The 17,101-nt window shown below is 35.1% G+C and overlaps 1 protein-coding gene across 1 annotated transcript in view; it reads left to right on the forward strand.

Moving 5' to 3' along the window:
- The window catches only part of LOC106883145 (nicotinamide phosphoribosyltransferase), a 31,349-nt gene that overhangs the window by 13,041 nt on the left and 1,207 nt on the right, over nt 1–17,101 (forward strand). Inside the window, exons 2-8 of the mRNA XM_014934043.3 lie at nt 1,132–1,362; nt 4,886–5,014; nt 8,193–8,351; nt 8,548–8,678; nt 14,036–14,264; nt 14,861–15,124; nt 16,256–16,378. Of these exons, the coding sequence (XP_014789529.1) occupies nt 1,132–1,362; nt 4,886–5,014; nt 8,193–8,351; nt 8,548–8,678; nt 14,036–14,264; nt 14,861–15,124; nt 16,256–16,378 (1,266 nt within the window). The remainder of the gene's footprint in view (nt 1–1,131; nt 1,363–4,885; nt 5,015–8,192; nt 8,352–8,547; nt 8,679–14,035; nt 14,265–14,860; nt 15,125–16,255; nt 16,379–17,101) is intronic.

Raw genomic sequence — 17,101 nt, forward strand, 5'->3', positions numbered from 1 at the left:
AAATAAAGTATAAAAGTGATATTGTCTGCAAAAATTAGAAATTTGATACACTAAAAATCAATATTCAAAGTAATCAAACATAAACAATGAAACCTGTAAAATATTTCAAAATTCTATTGTATGAACTGTAAATAAACAATAAATATTATGATTTGTGAAATAAGTATAAGTAATACAGGGTATCCCAACTGAATGTGGTGTGGAAGTGTGGTTTCATTTTTTAAGCATTCAAAGTATGAGTTCATTGTAATGGGACACACTTATTAAATACGTACTGGAATCAAAAATTTATGTACTATCACTGAAAAATTTTAACTGGAAAAATTGCAGAATTATTGGAGTTATGGGCATTGAAAGTGTATGTGCATCAAGAAAGTGCAATAATAAGGTTTAGCAGTTGAAAACTGTAAGTAGTGAAATGCAGAATTAGGTCTGCTGATCGTGGGAATCAAATATCGATTGCTTCGCTAAAAACTAACAACTGTAAATGCAGGTGCTATGGGTTATTTCCCTTGAATGTTTAAAACATACTGTGTAGGTGCTATGGGTTATTTCCCTTGGGTGTTTAAAAAAAATTAGTTATATAAGGTAGATAAAAAGATCCCTTGAGGGGCTGTGTTATTGATTTTTTTTCAACAATCTAAGCATGTCACAAGGTTTCCATGTCACAAAAATCAACAAACAGGAGAAGCACTACAAAACAAAGATGCACCATGTGACAGTACGACTTCATCTGATGATGCTGGTCGGCAGACTGATGCCTGAGGGTTGCATCAAATGGCTTCTAGTGGTGGAAGCCTGAACTTCAACAGGCTTGTCTCACAGAACATTTCTAGTTACTTTTGGATACCCCCTTGTATAAACTCACCTATCTTTACCTCTGTACAATGTTGTTTCTCCACACTCTAGTCTAAATTAGCAAGGCAAGATGTATCTTGATATTTGGGCAGACTTGCATTCCTTTATACATACATCTATACTTCTGTCTTTGAGACCATTCTGATACTGTAATTTATATATCGTTGCAACTGAAGGCTGTATATATGTCTATATTTACATGTAGGTATGTAAATATACAAATTTGTTGCTATAATGTCCTAAATTTTAGTAACTCTACATCTTTTGTTTCAGATAAGCCATCATCTTCAGTATCCTGATGGCATAACAAATGTATATTCTTACTTTGAGAGTAGAGGCGGAAAGTTTCCCCAGACTTTGTTTTTTGGACTTCAGTACATATTAAAAAGATGGTTGTGTGGCCAAGTTGTGACCCAAGAAAAAATTGCAGAAGCTAAAGAAATTTGCCAACTTCATTTTGGCCAAGATATTTTCAATGAGGAAGGTTGGAATTACATTTTAGAAGTAAGTTTCCATTTTATGCTAGTTGTTTTTGAAATGTTGACTATCTACTTCCACGTTCTTTAATAACAATACTCTCTGTAATTCTTAACATTTATCTCTTTGCAGATGTGCTTGTTGTTTAGCTCCAGGTTAGCTTTGATCTAGCCATCCTTTTATAATCAGCTCATCTTTTCATATAACCAGAATTACATTGTCCACTGTATTCCTGTTTAGATTTTGCTCTTTCTAACAGGTCAAACTACCATGTGGAGGTTGTTTCATTGAATATGTATTTGCTATATTTATTATATTCATGTAATAAGGAGGCAAGCTGGCAGAATTGTTAGCACGGTGGGCAAAATGCTTAGCAGCATTTCGTCTGTCTTGAAGTTCTGCTGAGGTTGACTTTGCCTTTCATCCTTCTGGGGTCAATAAAATAAGTACCAGTTGAATACTGGCATCAATGTAATTGACAAGCCCCTCCTCTGAAATTGCTGGCCTTGTGCCAAAATTTGAAACCATTATCTTCATGTAATATCTTGTAATATATTTAGAAGCAAGTTTTGAAAAATCTTTGATATTTTATTTGTTTCAGTCATTAGACTGTGACTATGCTGTGGCACTGTCTTTAAGTGTTTTAGTCAAATTGGTCCCAGTTCTTATTTTTAAGTGTGGTTCTTATTCTATTGGTTTCTTTTGTTGAACCACTAAATTGCAGAAATATAAACAAATCAACACTGGCTGACAAGTGGGGGTGGAACAAACAAACACACACACACACACACACACACACAACAGGGTTTTTTTCAGTTTCTGTTGGCCAAATCCACTTTCAAGGCCCAGGAGTATAGTAGAAGACACTTGCCTGACCCAAGACCACATGATTGAGAAGCAAGCTTCTAAACTACACAGCTTTGCCTGTGCCTATAAAAGTAATAAAATAAAAATGAAAGAATACATCTGCATTAGGTGTTTCGAAATAACTGTCAAGTTTTCAACAGTGACAGAAAGCCAACATTTTAAGTTTAGAAAAATTTGAAATAATATTCTTCAGTTAACTCTGGATGTAAGCATAGCTATATGATTAAGAACTTTGTTTCCCAACTGTGCTGTTTCAGGTTCAGTCCCCACTATGTGGTACCTTAAGTTAGTAGCTTTCTGCTATAGCCCTGTGTTGACCAAAGTCCTGTGGGTGGATAGGAGTCAGAAACTGAAAGAAGCCTGTCATATATGTGTATAGATATGTACGTTTGTGTCTCTTTGTCTTGACATCACACAACAGTTGTAAATAAGCATCATCATAGAAATGGTGTCATTCATTGCCAACCTTCTGTGAAAATATGTTGGGCCATGGGGACATATGACTTTGTTTGGAAACAAGTGAGGGTTAGTGTCAGAAAGGGCATCCAGCCATTGGAAACCTGCCTCATTGAATTCTGTCTGATCCCTGTAAGCATAGAAAAGTGGAAGTTAAAACAAGAATGTGGTTTCCCATATATTGTTATTAATATTTTTAAAATGGAGGCTGTGTATGTGTGGAAAGCTTTTAGTATAAATGTTGAGATCACTTCTGGATCCTCTGCTATACAGAACCTCAACAGAATTTTCAAGCTTTTTGTTTCACTATTTGATGTGCAGTTCAGTTTTTCTCAAATTGCAGGCAATGCTTCCTGGATACAGACCTCCATTCACTATTTTTTAATTTCAAAATGTTTCCAATTGTCTGTGTTAATGTTTTCAAAATGCTCTTTGTCTGTTATAATATCTGTAACAGGTAATGCACTGTTCTGTCAGAAACTAAAATATAAAGTCATTTGGACACCTCATTAACTTCATCAAAATGTGTAAATATGACATTTATCTTTGTAGTATATAAAGGTCTTGCATGAGGTTGCATTGAATGGATCACTATCTTGTATAAGCTAAGCTGAAAGAGGTTGTTTGGAAAAAGTTTAGACTACAGAACATTAAAATGCTGAAATAGTTGAATGTTAAGTGCTGGAATCCCATTACATTTTCCTGAAGCTCTTGCTAACTCATGTGATGGCTCATAGATCTCAAAAAATTTACACCATGTCTTGATATTTTAAACTTTAAGGCATATAAACATAAGGATTACTTTCATCATCATCATTTTTATACTCACTTTTTTCATGCTAACATGGGTTGGGTGAGGCTTATTGAAGCAGTATTCTGTAATGATGTTCTTACTATCACCAACCCTTACCTTTGTTTTGAAGTAAAGTAGGTTACCCAGTGTTCTTCTCATGTCTAGCCACTGAACTAATGGACATATTTATGAATGTTGTAAACAAACATTGCTGCTGCCCAAGCAATGTCAGTTTGAAAATGTGCTGAAGCAAATGCACTCACTGACATCTATGACCAGCTTCTGCTCTGTTTTCTTCCAAATTTGCTTGATTTATCTTTTCAAGTACAGCAATTTGCCAGGTGTTTGGTCTCTTGTTATCTCCTTCATTAGAAATTCAGAGATCACATTTCACCATCTTGTTCCATGTCTTCCTGGGTCTACCTCTTCCACAGGTTCCTTCTGCAATTAGACTGGCACTTCTTTATCCATACACATCACATGATCATACCAGCACAGTCTTCCCTCCTGCACACTAACTCTCTTCCTAATTAGTTGAGCTGTGACCCTCTCTGTAACTTTCGTCACTTGGTCCAGCAATTTGATACCACTAATTATTTCTTTGTAGCAGTTGACTATAATGCTGCTACACCAGTCATTGGGTATGACCCCCTTGTGAACAACCTGATTAACTATGTGGGTGACTAGACCATATCCCTCTCCACCAGAGATATTAAACATCTCGGTGGTGATTCCTGATGGGCTTCATAGTTTTATCTACCAAGCTACTGTCTATTCAGATAGCTGAGTCCTCAATTTAATATATATATGTCTCTTAACCCTTCAGCATTTAAACTGGCCATATATTCTACCTGTTAATGTTCAAACCTACCATATCTAGCCTCTCACACTTACCCTACATTGTCATTCTAATAATAAATAAACATATCGTTGGACTCTGGAAGCAATAGAATAATGCATGATTAATTCAAAACAATGTGAATAAATAAGCATTACTTGACAATAATCTGAATGCTAATGGGTTAAGGTGAATTGCATTCTGTGATTGAGAAGCCTTGCTGCATGCAAACATTACATTATAAGGTTCATTTCATCTAGTAGATATATTGCTCTTATGCAAACAAGATTTTCTGCATTCCTGTTCAATTTTTAAAATATTGCAATAGACACATCCTTCAGGGAATTCCACATGTGTTTGCTATGCTGTTGTGTGATGCAGTGTAAGGCAATAAATATTTAGAAGTATTAATAAAGAAAATACTTAATGGTTAATGTACTGATCTAGGTAAAATAAATTCCTATCACACCTTTTCTGACATGAGCAGTCAAACAGTACATTTGTCTTCATAAAGTTTTTGAAATATGTATTCATTTATGTAGAAGTTTTGTATTGCAGGTAATTTTAATTTTTTACTCAGAAATCTTTTTTTATAGAAACATAATGGTTACTTGCCTATTCAAGTAAAAGCTGTCCCAGAAGGTACTGTTGTTCCAGTCAAGAATGTCCTGTTCACAGTTGAAAATACAGATCCAAAATGTTATTGGTTAACAAATTATCTTGAGGTAAATGTGCAGGAAATCTACTTTTTAGAGATATATTTTAATCCCCCCTCCAAGTTTTATCAGCAGCCAACACATGCCAGTATCGAAAAGCAGACAAAATATGTATCTCATTTTTTTTAATGTTTTGTTTATATTCTTATTTTCAAGCATGTAGCCAGTCATAACAAACCTTAAACCTCCATTAAGGAAACGAAAAGCTACACATATACATGTATGTATGTTTAAGTTTTGTGTTGAAGTTTTAGTTTTTGACAGGCCACCTACCTGCATCATGGCAAAATTGTCAAAAAAGTATTTCAAGAGAAAAGGAAAAGGGTCTTGTTCTTCTTGCCCTTCAGATTTTTAGGTCTTGCTGATTTTTATTGTACCATATATGTTGACCTGTAGTATAGGAATTAGGGAGCTGTTCTTTCTCCAACAGTCCAAGTCCAACTACACTTCCATCCAGGCAATAACTCTGAATAAGAACTGATAAAGGGAGTGATGACAGTTCTTTATGGTCAGTGGATGAGATGCTCCATTCTTCATGTGAGCAAGGAACTGGCAAAAGTTGAATATGTTGCTGTCAGTGCAGAAATGAATCTAGGCCTCCTTAGCCTCCCATAGCTTCATGCAGGTCACTGTTGTACTTGATCTGTCTCTGGTGTAGCTACTGGAGGACAAAGAGGAACTTGAGTAGACAACCAAACCAATTTTGGATTTTCTATAGCAGTGACCATATCAAATGCTGTCATCAAGTCGATGAAAGCAGTGTAAAGGGCCAGATTTTACTTTCTGCTATTCTCCTGTATTTGGTAGATGCAATTGAAATCAGTGTGATGCCTCTGGTTTCAGCACTGACTTCTTTCTTTTGTTCATGTACAGAGACATTATTATAGTACTGTGTAGGTCTCTTGGGGATTTCCCCTTCCCCCAGCACAATGTGAAGAGGTCAGTGGTCTTCTCAAGCATGACTAGACATTCTTCATAAGACAGCAGTGAACATTAAAAATTCTGCAGAGAGATCCCTGTCTAACCATAATGACTATTTGAACATCAAAGCCGAATGAATGCTTTTCAAAGATGTTTGTGTAAACTTATTAACAATTTATCCACACACACACACACACATTTTATCTTGATATTTTAACTATTCTAGGATATAAATTAATATTTATATATCTTTCAACAATGTGTATCATTGAAAGAAATAGTAATACTTCCTTCTCACTTTTGCCATCAGAAATTTTATGAATGAATAACACTGGGTAACATTTTTGAAAAAAACTTTTAGTTGTCTTGCTTTTTACAATTAATCCTACATAATTTGATTGGTTCAGAAATTTTCTATCATGTCAAGTTTTTTGTTAAACAGGAATTCATTTTTTTACCTAAAATGTCAATGTTGTCATTAAATGCAAGACTAAAATAAGAAACTAACACAAGCCAAATAGTACTTTTTATTGTTAAACAAATGTTTAATTACACATCTTGGAATAGATATTTCTGTCAAACTGGAGTTTCAGGTACTCAAGCAATGACATTCTCTTTGCTGCTTTATGTGAACAAATTGCATCATGAAAGTCTCTTTACGGTGACCTGCAGTAGACAGCATCACATTGGCGTTCCACTGGCCTTGATACCTGGTCTCCATGTTCTTGATGTCTTGGTTGAATCTTTCTCCTTGCCCATCACTTATTTCAAGGAAGTAGTGCACATTTACACTCATGTTGCAGCCCAGTGCTAGAAAACAGCTTAAAAGGATCTGCACAAGATCTTCATAATTTGATGAATTCCTGTTTCCCAGGAAAACAGATACAACTGCAGCAAAAGCATCCCATGATTCTTTTTCAATGCCAGACATGGTCTCCAAAAATAGCTCGTCCTGAAATAGCCACCAATTATGTGGCCCATCAAACACACCGACCTTAATTTCCTCGCAAAGCAAAACTGGAAACTTTCTGCTTAAGCATTTGAAGCAGCCACTGTTTCAGTGTTTCAACATATCTTGCACACTCTCTGGGGCACCCAGGCTTTGTCTTGTCACCCAGTTTCATGCTTATTTCATGAAATAAGGTAAGCTTTCTTCACAAAATCAGTGATTTTATTTCACTGATTAATCCAGAAATAAGCAGAAGACATTGGGGCTGTTTTTACATTCTCTTCTCTCACAACTGGCTATATTTCTGAAACATAAAACATATTCAAGCCAGTTGTCACCTGGGAAAAGCATTTTCAGAACAGTCAACAGCTATAAAGTAAGCAAATGCAGATTTGTGATGACAAAGTTCCATAAAGAGCATACATACCATGAAGTTCTTTTTACAGTTCTTTGACCATGCTTGATGAAAAGTGACCCTGACCTATATGACCTCACAATTAAAACAATAAGGGCACATTCAAAATACCAATTTTCATAAGAAATGGTTTAAAAGTTCTACAAAACAGGTCAAATCTAGTTTACAATGATAGTCACATTAAGCAGAGTGTGCCCATAGCTGCAGATAAATTCCGCAAATATGAGACATGTATGGTGTCAAGGACCACAAAATATGTTGTTTCTTAATATATAATTGTATTAAGGACATTTCTGTCATCAACATGACATTTGAAACTGGCTAGGTAGAAAATCATTTACTGAAGATACTTAAATCATGACTTTTGTTTTCACCTTTGTAGTTGTGGTTACTTTAAATGATATTGCAAAATTATATTTTCAAAGTTATGTCATGTTCCATACATGGGTTCACATTTGACGAAGTCAAATCTATCCTTAGAAATGGTAACAATACCAGAAATGTTGAAAACTGGACATCTAAGTTTGTGGGAAATTTTAACATGATAGAGCAAAATGGATTTCATTTTTGAAATCAGCATCCCAGAATTAGTAGGAAACATCAGACAACAAAAACCCTGTTCCCCAGTGTAATTGATCTCTTAGAAACCAGAAATGAACAAACACTATTTTACATTGCAATTTGTAAAAAATTGCAGTGTAAAATGTATTTATAATATGTTTATATTCATGTTTCATACTAAAGTCTACTATGAGGTAGAAAGTATGAAAAATAAATAGTTGGTATGCTAGTAATTTACATATTCTTGTTTGTGCTACTTTTGTGATCACATATTTGAATATAATGACTGTTATATTTTAATTTAATTAACATTATTTTAAATTCTTTTTCTATTTAAACAGACCTTGTTTGTCCAGTGTTGGTACCCAATGACTGTTTCAACAGGCTCATATTTTCAGAAAATTCTATTAGCTGAATATTTAGAGAGTACTGCTGATGATTTTTCTAGCTTGCCATTCATGCTACATGATTTTGGCTTTCGAGGTGCCAGTTGTGTTGAGGTCAGTACATGTTATTTTGTAAATATCTACATAAAAGACATACAAATGTAAACATTTCGTTTGTAAATGTTACAGCACACGTGTATATCATTAGATCCTTCATCTAAAATCTTTAATAATAAAATTTAATAATCATTTCTGACACATTTTGTACAGGATCTTCATTAAATTATATTTGTTCCTTTTTTTTTTTTAGGGTGCAGGTATAGGAGATGCTGCACATCTTGTTAATTTTAAAGGTACAGATACACTTGCTGGTCTAATGTTTGTACGCAAATATTATGGCTGTGAAATGGCAGGTTTCTCAATACCGGCAACAGAACATAGGTATTTAATTTCTTCTAAGTTGTGTGCTTTTGTATAATGTTCCTTGTAGCTTTGAATTATTAGTTTTATGAGAATAGGCTATTTATAGACATTAATTTAATCCAAACTATTAAGTAAAAAGATAGCAAAAACAGTATCCTTCATAATGTCAGAATAAACCATTAAAACATTTAAAAATAAATTTGCAAAACAAGTTAGTCCAAATCATAAACTCTTTAGATACTGGGCTGTAGAAGTTTCTAAATCTCATCCTGTGTTTTCAAAATAAAGTCAATGGAGAACACATGATAACATTCATCATTGTCATCAAATAATTAAGAAGGGTGGATTGATAGGTTTGTAAGAATGTGAAAGGAAAGTGACAGGTGTAGAGGTGAGTATAATGAATGGAACAAGGGTAGTGTGGTCATTGGTAAATATCAGTATGGAGGAAGGAAGGTGAAAGAAAAGAAGTAGCTAAGGAAGTGGCAAGTGTCAATACAGGAAAGGAAGAGGGCAGCATTATAATAAATTTGTAGATAGATCAGAGAGAAAGAATTTACAGTGACAGAGATGGTTGTAAGGTACATAGAGGTGGTTATAGTGAGTTGGGGATGAAGGTGGGAGGAAGCATTGATAGCAAATATAACAGTAATGAGAATGATAGCTAATAAGAGGGTGTAAAAGATAAGGTAATGGCAGACTAAGAAGTATCTCATACCACTGAAAGGGATGATTAGTGTGACGGGTTGCTATTGAACATGGGGGATGGATTTTTAAAAAAAGTGGTGGTCGTGGTAGCACTACCGTAGCTAGAGTGTGTGCCACCCCTGGACCCCACAAAAAACACATATTGCCTACAGCAAAGTGCCATCCGTAGTGGACTGTCCACCCCCACCCCGCTACGCTAGTGGGTGGTAGGAAGGTGACTGGTAACACAAAGTGGAATAAAATATGTGCATATGTTGCTCTCATATGATTATAGCAGCTGTAGTTAGAAGAGTGGAGGTGTAGGTATTAGGAAGATGAGAGGTGGGGAAGGTTTGACAGGGACAGATTAAGTACTAGGGCAGGATCCTGCAAATGTATAGATATAAACAATGCTTTTAGGACCTCACTTTCATCAAGACATGGGATTTCTTGAGTACATGGAATTACCTGTCTGTCTTTTGTCATCTCCTCTGTGAGGCTCATCTTGAGATTAGCTTTGTCTTGTTTTCCTAGATCTCTGTCTTTCACAAATTCCATTCACATTTAGTCATCAGCACTTTTGTATTATGTTCTCATTTACACACATCACATGACCATAATGGCACAGTCTTCTCTCTTACACATGACATTTGATTCCTTTTATACTCATCCAAGAGAGAATGTTAACTTCATTCCTTTTTAGTCTTCTTTCACATGTACTCTGCATTCATAGCCAACATCTCACTACCATGTAGCATTATTGTTTGTACCCAAGCATCTATCTTTCACTCTGAAAGAATGACCTTTCCTTATCAACAGAAGTAACAGCTCTGAACTTTCTCCATCCTGCTCATATTCTAACAACTTCATTTTCAGAACATTCCCCTCCATTGCTAATTAGGTCATGCAACCTATCTATTGCCTTCAAGAACCTCCTGGGCATTTAAGAATTTCTATTTCTCTTGTGTTTATTGCTCCTGCACACCTGGCACATACAAAGTCTTCCATTAACCATCCTGTAATTCTGCAGTTTCTCTTGTGTATCCATAGCTTGCATTGAAAACACTATGAAGTTTCTATCTACACCTTCCCTACATATTGAGCAGAGCTGTTTACCTGACAGGAATAGAATCCTGTATATTTTCTTGTCAACTAGAACCTTGGTCTTTGCTAAGTTAACTTGAAGGCTCTTTGATTCTAGGTTTTGTTTCCATGCCTGAAATTTATTATGGCACAACAATTTGATACCTCTGTAATTACCTCTCTCTAATGCATGTCTGTTATCCTTGTAACAATTAACAATAATGCTGCTAGTCCATATCCTATTCCACCAGATATTTTAAGCATTTCAGTTGTGATTCCTGAGGGACCAGGGACTTCTCCAGTCTTCATATTTTTAATTGCTTTATCATACTACTTGGCAACTAGGATAACTGGTCCATGTTAGGGAGACACTCTCCAATGCATTTTCTACATTTACTAACCTTTCAAGGTAGTACTTCAGTGCCTTTTTCTTTTCAGAATCAATAAGTTCAAGTGTACCATTATCCATCTGCACACACTTATCACCTAAAAAACATCTCAATTCTCTGTGAAACAGTGTTTACAAGCCTCATGCTACTGACCTTCATACTGTAGAACATTGGGAAACCTTTGTCTTTTTACTTCTTCCCTTGCTAAATATACAGGGGTTGGACAGAATAACGGAAACACCTTAAAATTTCAAACAAATTTATTTTAATATGGGGTAGGACCACCTTTGGCAGTAATTACAGCCTGAATTCTACAAGTTATGGACTTATACAAAGTTTGAATTGTTTCCAAAGGAGTTTTTGTCCATCCTTCAGCTAAAACAGTCTCCAGTTCTTGTTGTGATGATGGTGGAGGATATTGACTCCTTACTTGTTTTTCTAAAATGCACCATAAATGTTCAAAAAATATTGAGATCTGAGGACTGTGGTGGCCAGATAATATGTTCAACTTCACTAGAATGTTCCTCATGCCATTCAGTAACAATTTTAGCTGTGTGAATTGGTGCATTATCATCCTGAAAGAATGCGTCTCCCTCTGAAAACAGTTCTGCAACCATAAGATGAATTTAATCAGATAAAATGCTTAAATAGTCTTGACTATTAATTCTGTCATGAAGGGAAACCATTGGGCCAATGGATTTCCAAGATATAGCCCCCCACATCATCACAGACCCTCCTTCATGTTTAACAGTTGGAAGAAGGCAGTCTGGGTTAAATGCTTCTTTTGGTTGTCTCCACATGTATACTCGGCTGGTGATCAGAGAAAATAATATTCTTCCACTTCTCTAGGGACCAATTCTGAAGGTTTTTACTCCACTCTAAACACTTTGCAATGTTTGTTTTCGAAAGTAGTGGCTTTCTGATTGCAGTCCTCCTGTGAAATCCAGCTTTGTGCAGCTCCTGGCGAACAGTTTTTGTGGAAACTGGGTTCTCGAGGTGGTCATTAAGCTATGCAGTAATTTTGGGAGCTGTACTTTTGTGATCCTTACTAACAATTCACGTAAGAGTCCAACAATCCCTATCTGACAGTTTTGGTTTTCTTCCAGAGTTTTGTTTCAATAAGGAGGTCTTTTCCCTCTTTCTCAAAGGCTGTCATTACTTTCGAGACAGTACTTCTTGATACACCAAACATTTCGGCTGTTTTCGTTACACTTAGCCCCTGCGATACGAGCACCAACAATTTGACCACTTTGAAAGTTCGATAGATCTGTCATTTTAATGAATTTTAATTACCTTTTTCTTGTGATATCTGAAAAGAAACAGCAATTTTAGCAAAACATATTAAGCAACACTAATAATAAATAAAAAAACATAAAAATAAACAAGCTTTTGATGGTTTTATAGATATTTCAAAATTATGATGCTATGATGCTAGGTGTTTCCATTATTTTATCCAGCCTCTGTACCGGTGTTGTGGAGTGAATTGACACCCCCACATATAACTGTCAGTGGACTGGACAAGTCTTATAAATTAATGAACCAGTAGACAGTTGAGATCGAACTGTGAGAGCGTTAGTCTCATTATTGATTCTGCATTGGAATATTGAATTGTTATTGTGTTATAATAAGATAACCAACTCTTGTTACATTGCTTATTGTTATACGGTTATATTTGATACTGTGATATATTGTTGCACACACACACATCATATATCATCACGGACAATATAACAACCTAACACTCAGCTTCTTTTCTAGCTGCCTGGTATAATTAGCTGCAACCCTCATTTTGTTCAATCCTTCCAAGCTTGTCTCTTCACTTTCATGGCTCTGTCTACTTTGCTGTTCCACCACCACGTTACTCTTTATCTGGCTGGATTGCACCAACCTCAGATTTAGTTCATCACTCTCAATAGGTTGTCCCTGTGGAATTTCCAGTGGTCTTCTACATTATACCTCAATATCTCTTCCTTTTCATCAAATATAAAGTCACAAGCCACTAATGTAAAATGAGTGTAGTCTTCATACGAAGAAGGCATCTGAATTTTACAAGCATCTATCTATCGTGTTTTCTGGTCATTTTTCATCAAGTTAATCTGCAAGAGGTTTTTATAGAATCAATCCTTTTATTTATCGGCCCATTCTGATTGACAAATGTGTGCAAGGATAAGTGTTGTTTTCAACACAAGTTTAGTCTTAAGAAATTTCACTTAACCTGAACAGTTTTACATTTCTGGTATCTAACTTGTATTCATCTTTTATCTTCTGCTTCTTGCAGTCTTTGGATAGTGACCATGCTGGGGCACTACTTTGAAGGGCTTAGTTGAACAAATTGAGCCTGGTAGTTATTCTATCATTCTCTTTTTGTTGAACTGCTAAATCATGGATGTCAAGTGGTGGTGAGGATAAATAAACACAAACACATACATAGATATATACATATGTTTGTTTCCTTGACAGGCTTCTTTCAGGTTCCGTCTACCAAATCCATTCACAAGGCTTTGGTCAGCCTGAGGTTGTAGTAGAAGACACTTTCCCAAGGTACTATGCAGTGGGACTGAACCCACAACCACATGATTGGGAAACAAGCTTCTTAACCACACAACCACACCTACATAGATTTATTGTAATGATTTATCAACATAAATAAAACTTCTTGATATATGTGAGATACAGTGAAGCTAATTAGTTAATTACATGTGTATGCATGTACACATATAGTGTTAACAATAGTAGTTCAGACTTCATTTAACAAAACCTTAGTAGATTGAAATTCTGATCCTTCAATTATCAGATGCATGCTTTCTAGCCAAGTTATATATTTTCATATTTCGAAATCAGTCTAATATATGTAATTATTTGACCTTTATTCCAGCACCTTGTATATAGGATTGCAGTTGGCTGAATTTTAAAGAGTTAAACTGAGGTTGAAGGATTGATAGTTTGTGTCTCATTTCTAGTTCTTCATTCCTAGACACCCATTTCTCTGTTTCCCCATCCACTCAAATTTTCTTAGGTTGGTGTTTTATTTACAAAGAGATGTTAAAATAAGCAAGGACTATCTGGTGCCTAATCATCTAGCAATTTCCATTGATTGAAGTCGAAACAAAAGTATTTAAAACCCTTTAATGACAATCATATTTAAGTATTTATTGTACATTATATTTTATTTCAGTGTTTTTTCCTTATTTAAAAGGCATTGTGTTCTACTTGTAGTACTATTACAACATGGGGAAAAGATGGAGAAGTGAATGGCTTTCAGAATATGCTGGAAAAGTTTCCCAATGGTATAGTTGCTTGTGTTAGTGACAGCTATGATATTTGGAATGCTTGTGAAAATTTATGGGGTGAAGAGCTGCGAGATTTAGTAATAGAACGAGGTGAGAGAAATGGAAGACTTGTAATTCGACCAGATTCTGGTGATCCAGTAGCTGTTGTTTTAAAGGTATGATTCTAAGTTTATTATTTTCTAAATCCTGTTTGATATAGTGTTATTTTTATAAGTTACCCTTTGATGAATATCTCTAATTATAAGCCGTGAATCTATTTTATTTATCTAACTGACACAGAATATATTAATATTTATCCTTTATTTACATATGCACACATTTGTATAATTTTATTATCACTCAATTCTTTGCATGATAGTTTGAGTTGAAGTTAACAATAATATCTGAAGATTACTCTGTAGTATGAATTTATAACATTGAATTTTATACCTGTATAAAATTCATTTGCACCAAAGTCATATCCTCTTGATCTCATTTAGCCAATTTGATTTCATAATCTGTTTGAAAATACCATTATTATTGACATTCTTCTAATTTACTGAAATTACGATGGTAATTAGAAAGAACCTGACATGAATGTAGATGAAAGTAGAAAAATATAGTGATGGCTGTATGTGGCTAAAATCATGTCATTTGTTAAATACCATCGTATAACAACATGAAGCTGGCATGTAAAACTATATAATTTGAGAAGGAACATATTTTTTTATATTTAATATTGGTACATTAAAAAAAATGTTTTCTTTAATAGGTTCTCAATATTTTGGGGAGTAAATTTGGTACTGTGACAAACAAAAAAGGCTTCAAAGAACTTCCGCCATATCTGAGAATTATTCAGGGTGATGGTATTTGCTATGAAATGCTTGATAAAATCTTAGGAGCAATGAAACAAGAAGGTTGGAGTGCAAATAATCTGGCATTTGGTAGTGGTGGTGCCCTTTTACAGAAACTTGATAGAGACACACAGAAATGTGCTTTCAAATGTAGTTCTATGACCAATGAAAATGGATTGGTGGTAAGTAACACTTATTATCTACAGTAAGCTATTATTTTAATTTGCCTTTTGTTATTTGCAGATGTAGTTCACACACCCTATTAAAGGTTCTGTAAATAACAATGTTCTAAATGTACATTACAATTTCATCTCCACTTTTCTAAATCTTTATTTCATCTTTTTATTTAGAGGTATTATTAACAGTCATATATTAGTTTCAGTTCTCAGTTTGAACTGCTATATTTGCAAAAAGTGTGTGTTTTCTCTCTGTATAAATACAAGGTTTTATAATCATCATCATTATCATTTAATGCTCATTTTCCATGCTAGCACAGGTTGGATGGTTTGACAAGAGCTGGCAAACCAGAAGATTTCACTATCTGTTTAGGCATGGTTATTATGGCTGGATGCCCTTCTTAACACCAACCACCAAACAGTGGACTGAGTGCTTTTATGCAGTACCAGCACTGGCAAGGTCTGTTTTGGCATGGTTTTTACAGCTGGTTGCCTTTCCAAATGCCAACCACTTTACAGTGTGAACTGGATGCTTTTTATGTGGCACCGGCAGGGACACCAAATAACTCACAAAACAAAGATCGTTTGAGAGTGGGGGAATTGGAGGATGTGGCTTTGTGCCAGGTGATGAGAGGTTAGAGTGTGATAGAAGGGCAGAAACAGGTGTCTTGCTGCAGAGGAGATACATGGTTATCCAGTCAGAGAGAGAGAGAGAGAGAGTGATCAAGAATGAGTGGGAGAGTGTGAGAATGCAAGACAGAAGTGTGAGAGACAGAGATGGTGGTGAAATGTGAGGGCATACCCTCAAGGTATGGGGATCAGAATATAAATGGACTGGCAAAGGTGCATGAGTAGGGAGTAGGAACTTCACATGAAAGCAAAGAACAGGGTGAGGATTGCAGCGACTGGTGGAACCTGGGTATATGAGGGACAACAGGATAGTAATGAGCAAAGCAGTGAGGACAGGATTGAGGAGCAAGAGATAAGCATAAGAATAGTGCATGAAAGAGAGGAAATGTGAAGAGAGATGTAGTTTGGTTTGTTGGTGTAGGGTGTGTGAAAAAATGTTAAGTGTTTGGAAATCACTCTAATTAGGAATTACAAGATGACTTAATTTTTTAAAATTTTTTTTTATAGTTTAATGTCTACAAAGATCCTATCACAGATCCTGGCAAAAAAAGTAAAAAAGGTCATCTCACTCTTGAAAGACAAGGTGATGGGTTTGTAACTGTGGAAGAAGGAAAAGGTGATCCAACAAAGGTAAGCTTGTTTTATCAACATTGAAAAGTTGTTTATCTCAAAAATATATCCTTTAAAGTATAAACTGTCTTATTGTGGAAAATATGTTAGACGCTATATTTCAATGAGATAGCTGAAATGCTGTCATTTTGTTGTGGCCTATTTATTATGCCTGTTTCTAAGTTGTTGAGGGTAAGGTGTCAAAGACAAAGCGATTTTATACTTTTATTTAGATAAAGTTACTTAAAGACATGGAAGTCAAATAACTAATAATGACACCCAGACTTGCATAGGTACATAACTGAAAAGGATGAAAACAACATGGTAAAATATTTTATGGTTTAATGAAGGCTCTATTTTCTCTCTACTTCAGTTTCTCTGAAAATGGCCAATTAAAGCTCCTATACACAGTTGACTCATTTATTTATAAATTGTCACTTTAACCTACATTCCAGCTCTCAGTACTATTAATTACTGAACAAGGTTACAGCCCTAAACATAAGAATTTAGATTAAAAATTAATTAATAGTTCTGTAACTTGTTCACTATTTTTAATAATAGATCTTCAATAATTTTCCTCACAAATAATCTGAAGACTGCTTCATGTAAAAGTAAAATAGCTGTCATAAGTGTTTGGGGGTGGGGGATAATGGCTGAGGTTGTGGTAATGCAAGACTAACTGCACTGAAATTAGTTTAAACCTATTTCATTGATTGTGTCATTGTTGTAACAGTTGAAATAAAT

The sequence above is a fragment of the Octopus bimaculoides genome, chromosome 4 (assembly GCF_046866305.1).
Source record: "Octopus bimaculoides isolate indiv1 chromosome 4, ASM4686630v1, whole genome shotgun sequence".
NCBI lineage: Eukaryota > Metazoa > Mollusca > Cephalopoda > Octopoda > Octopodidae > Octopus > Octopus bimaculoides.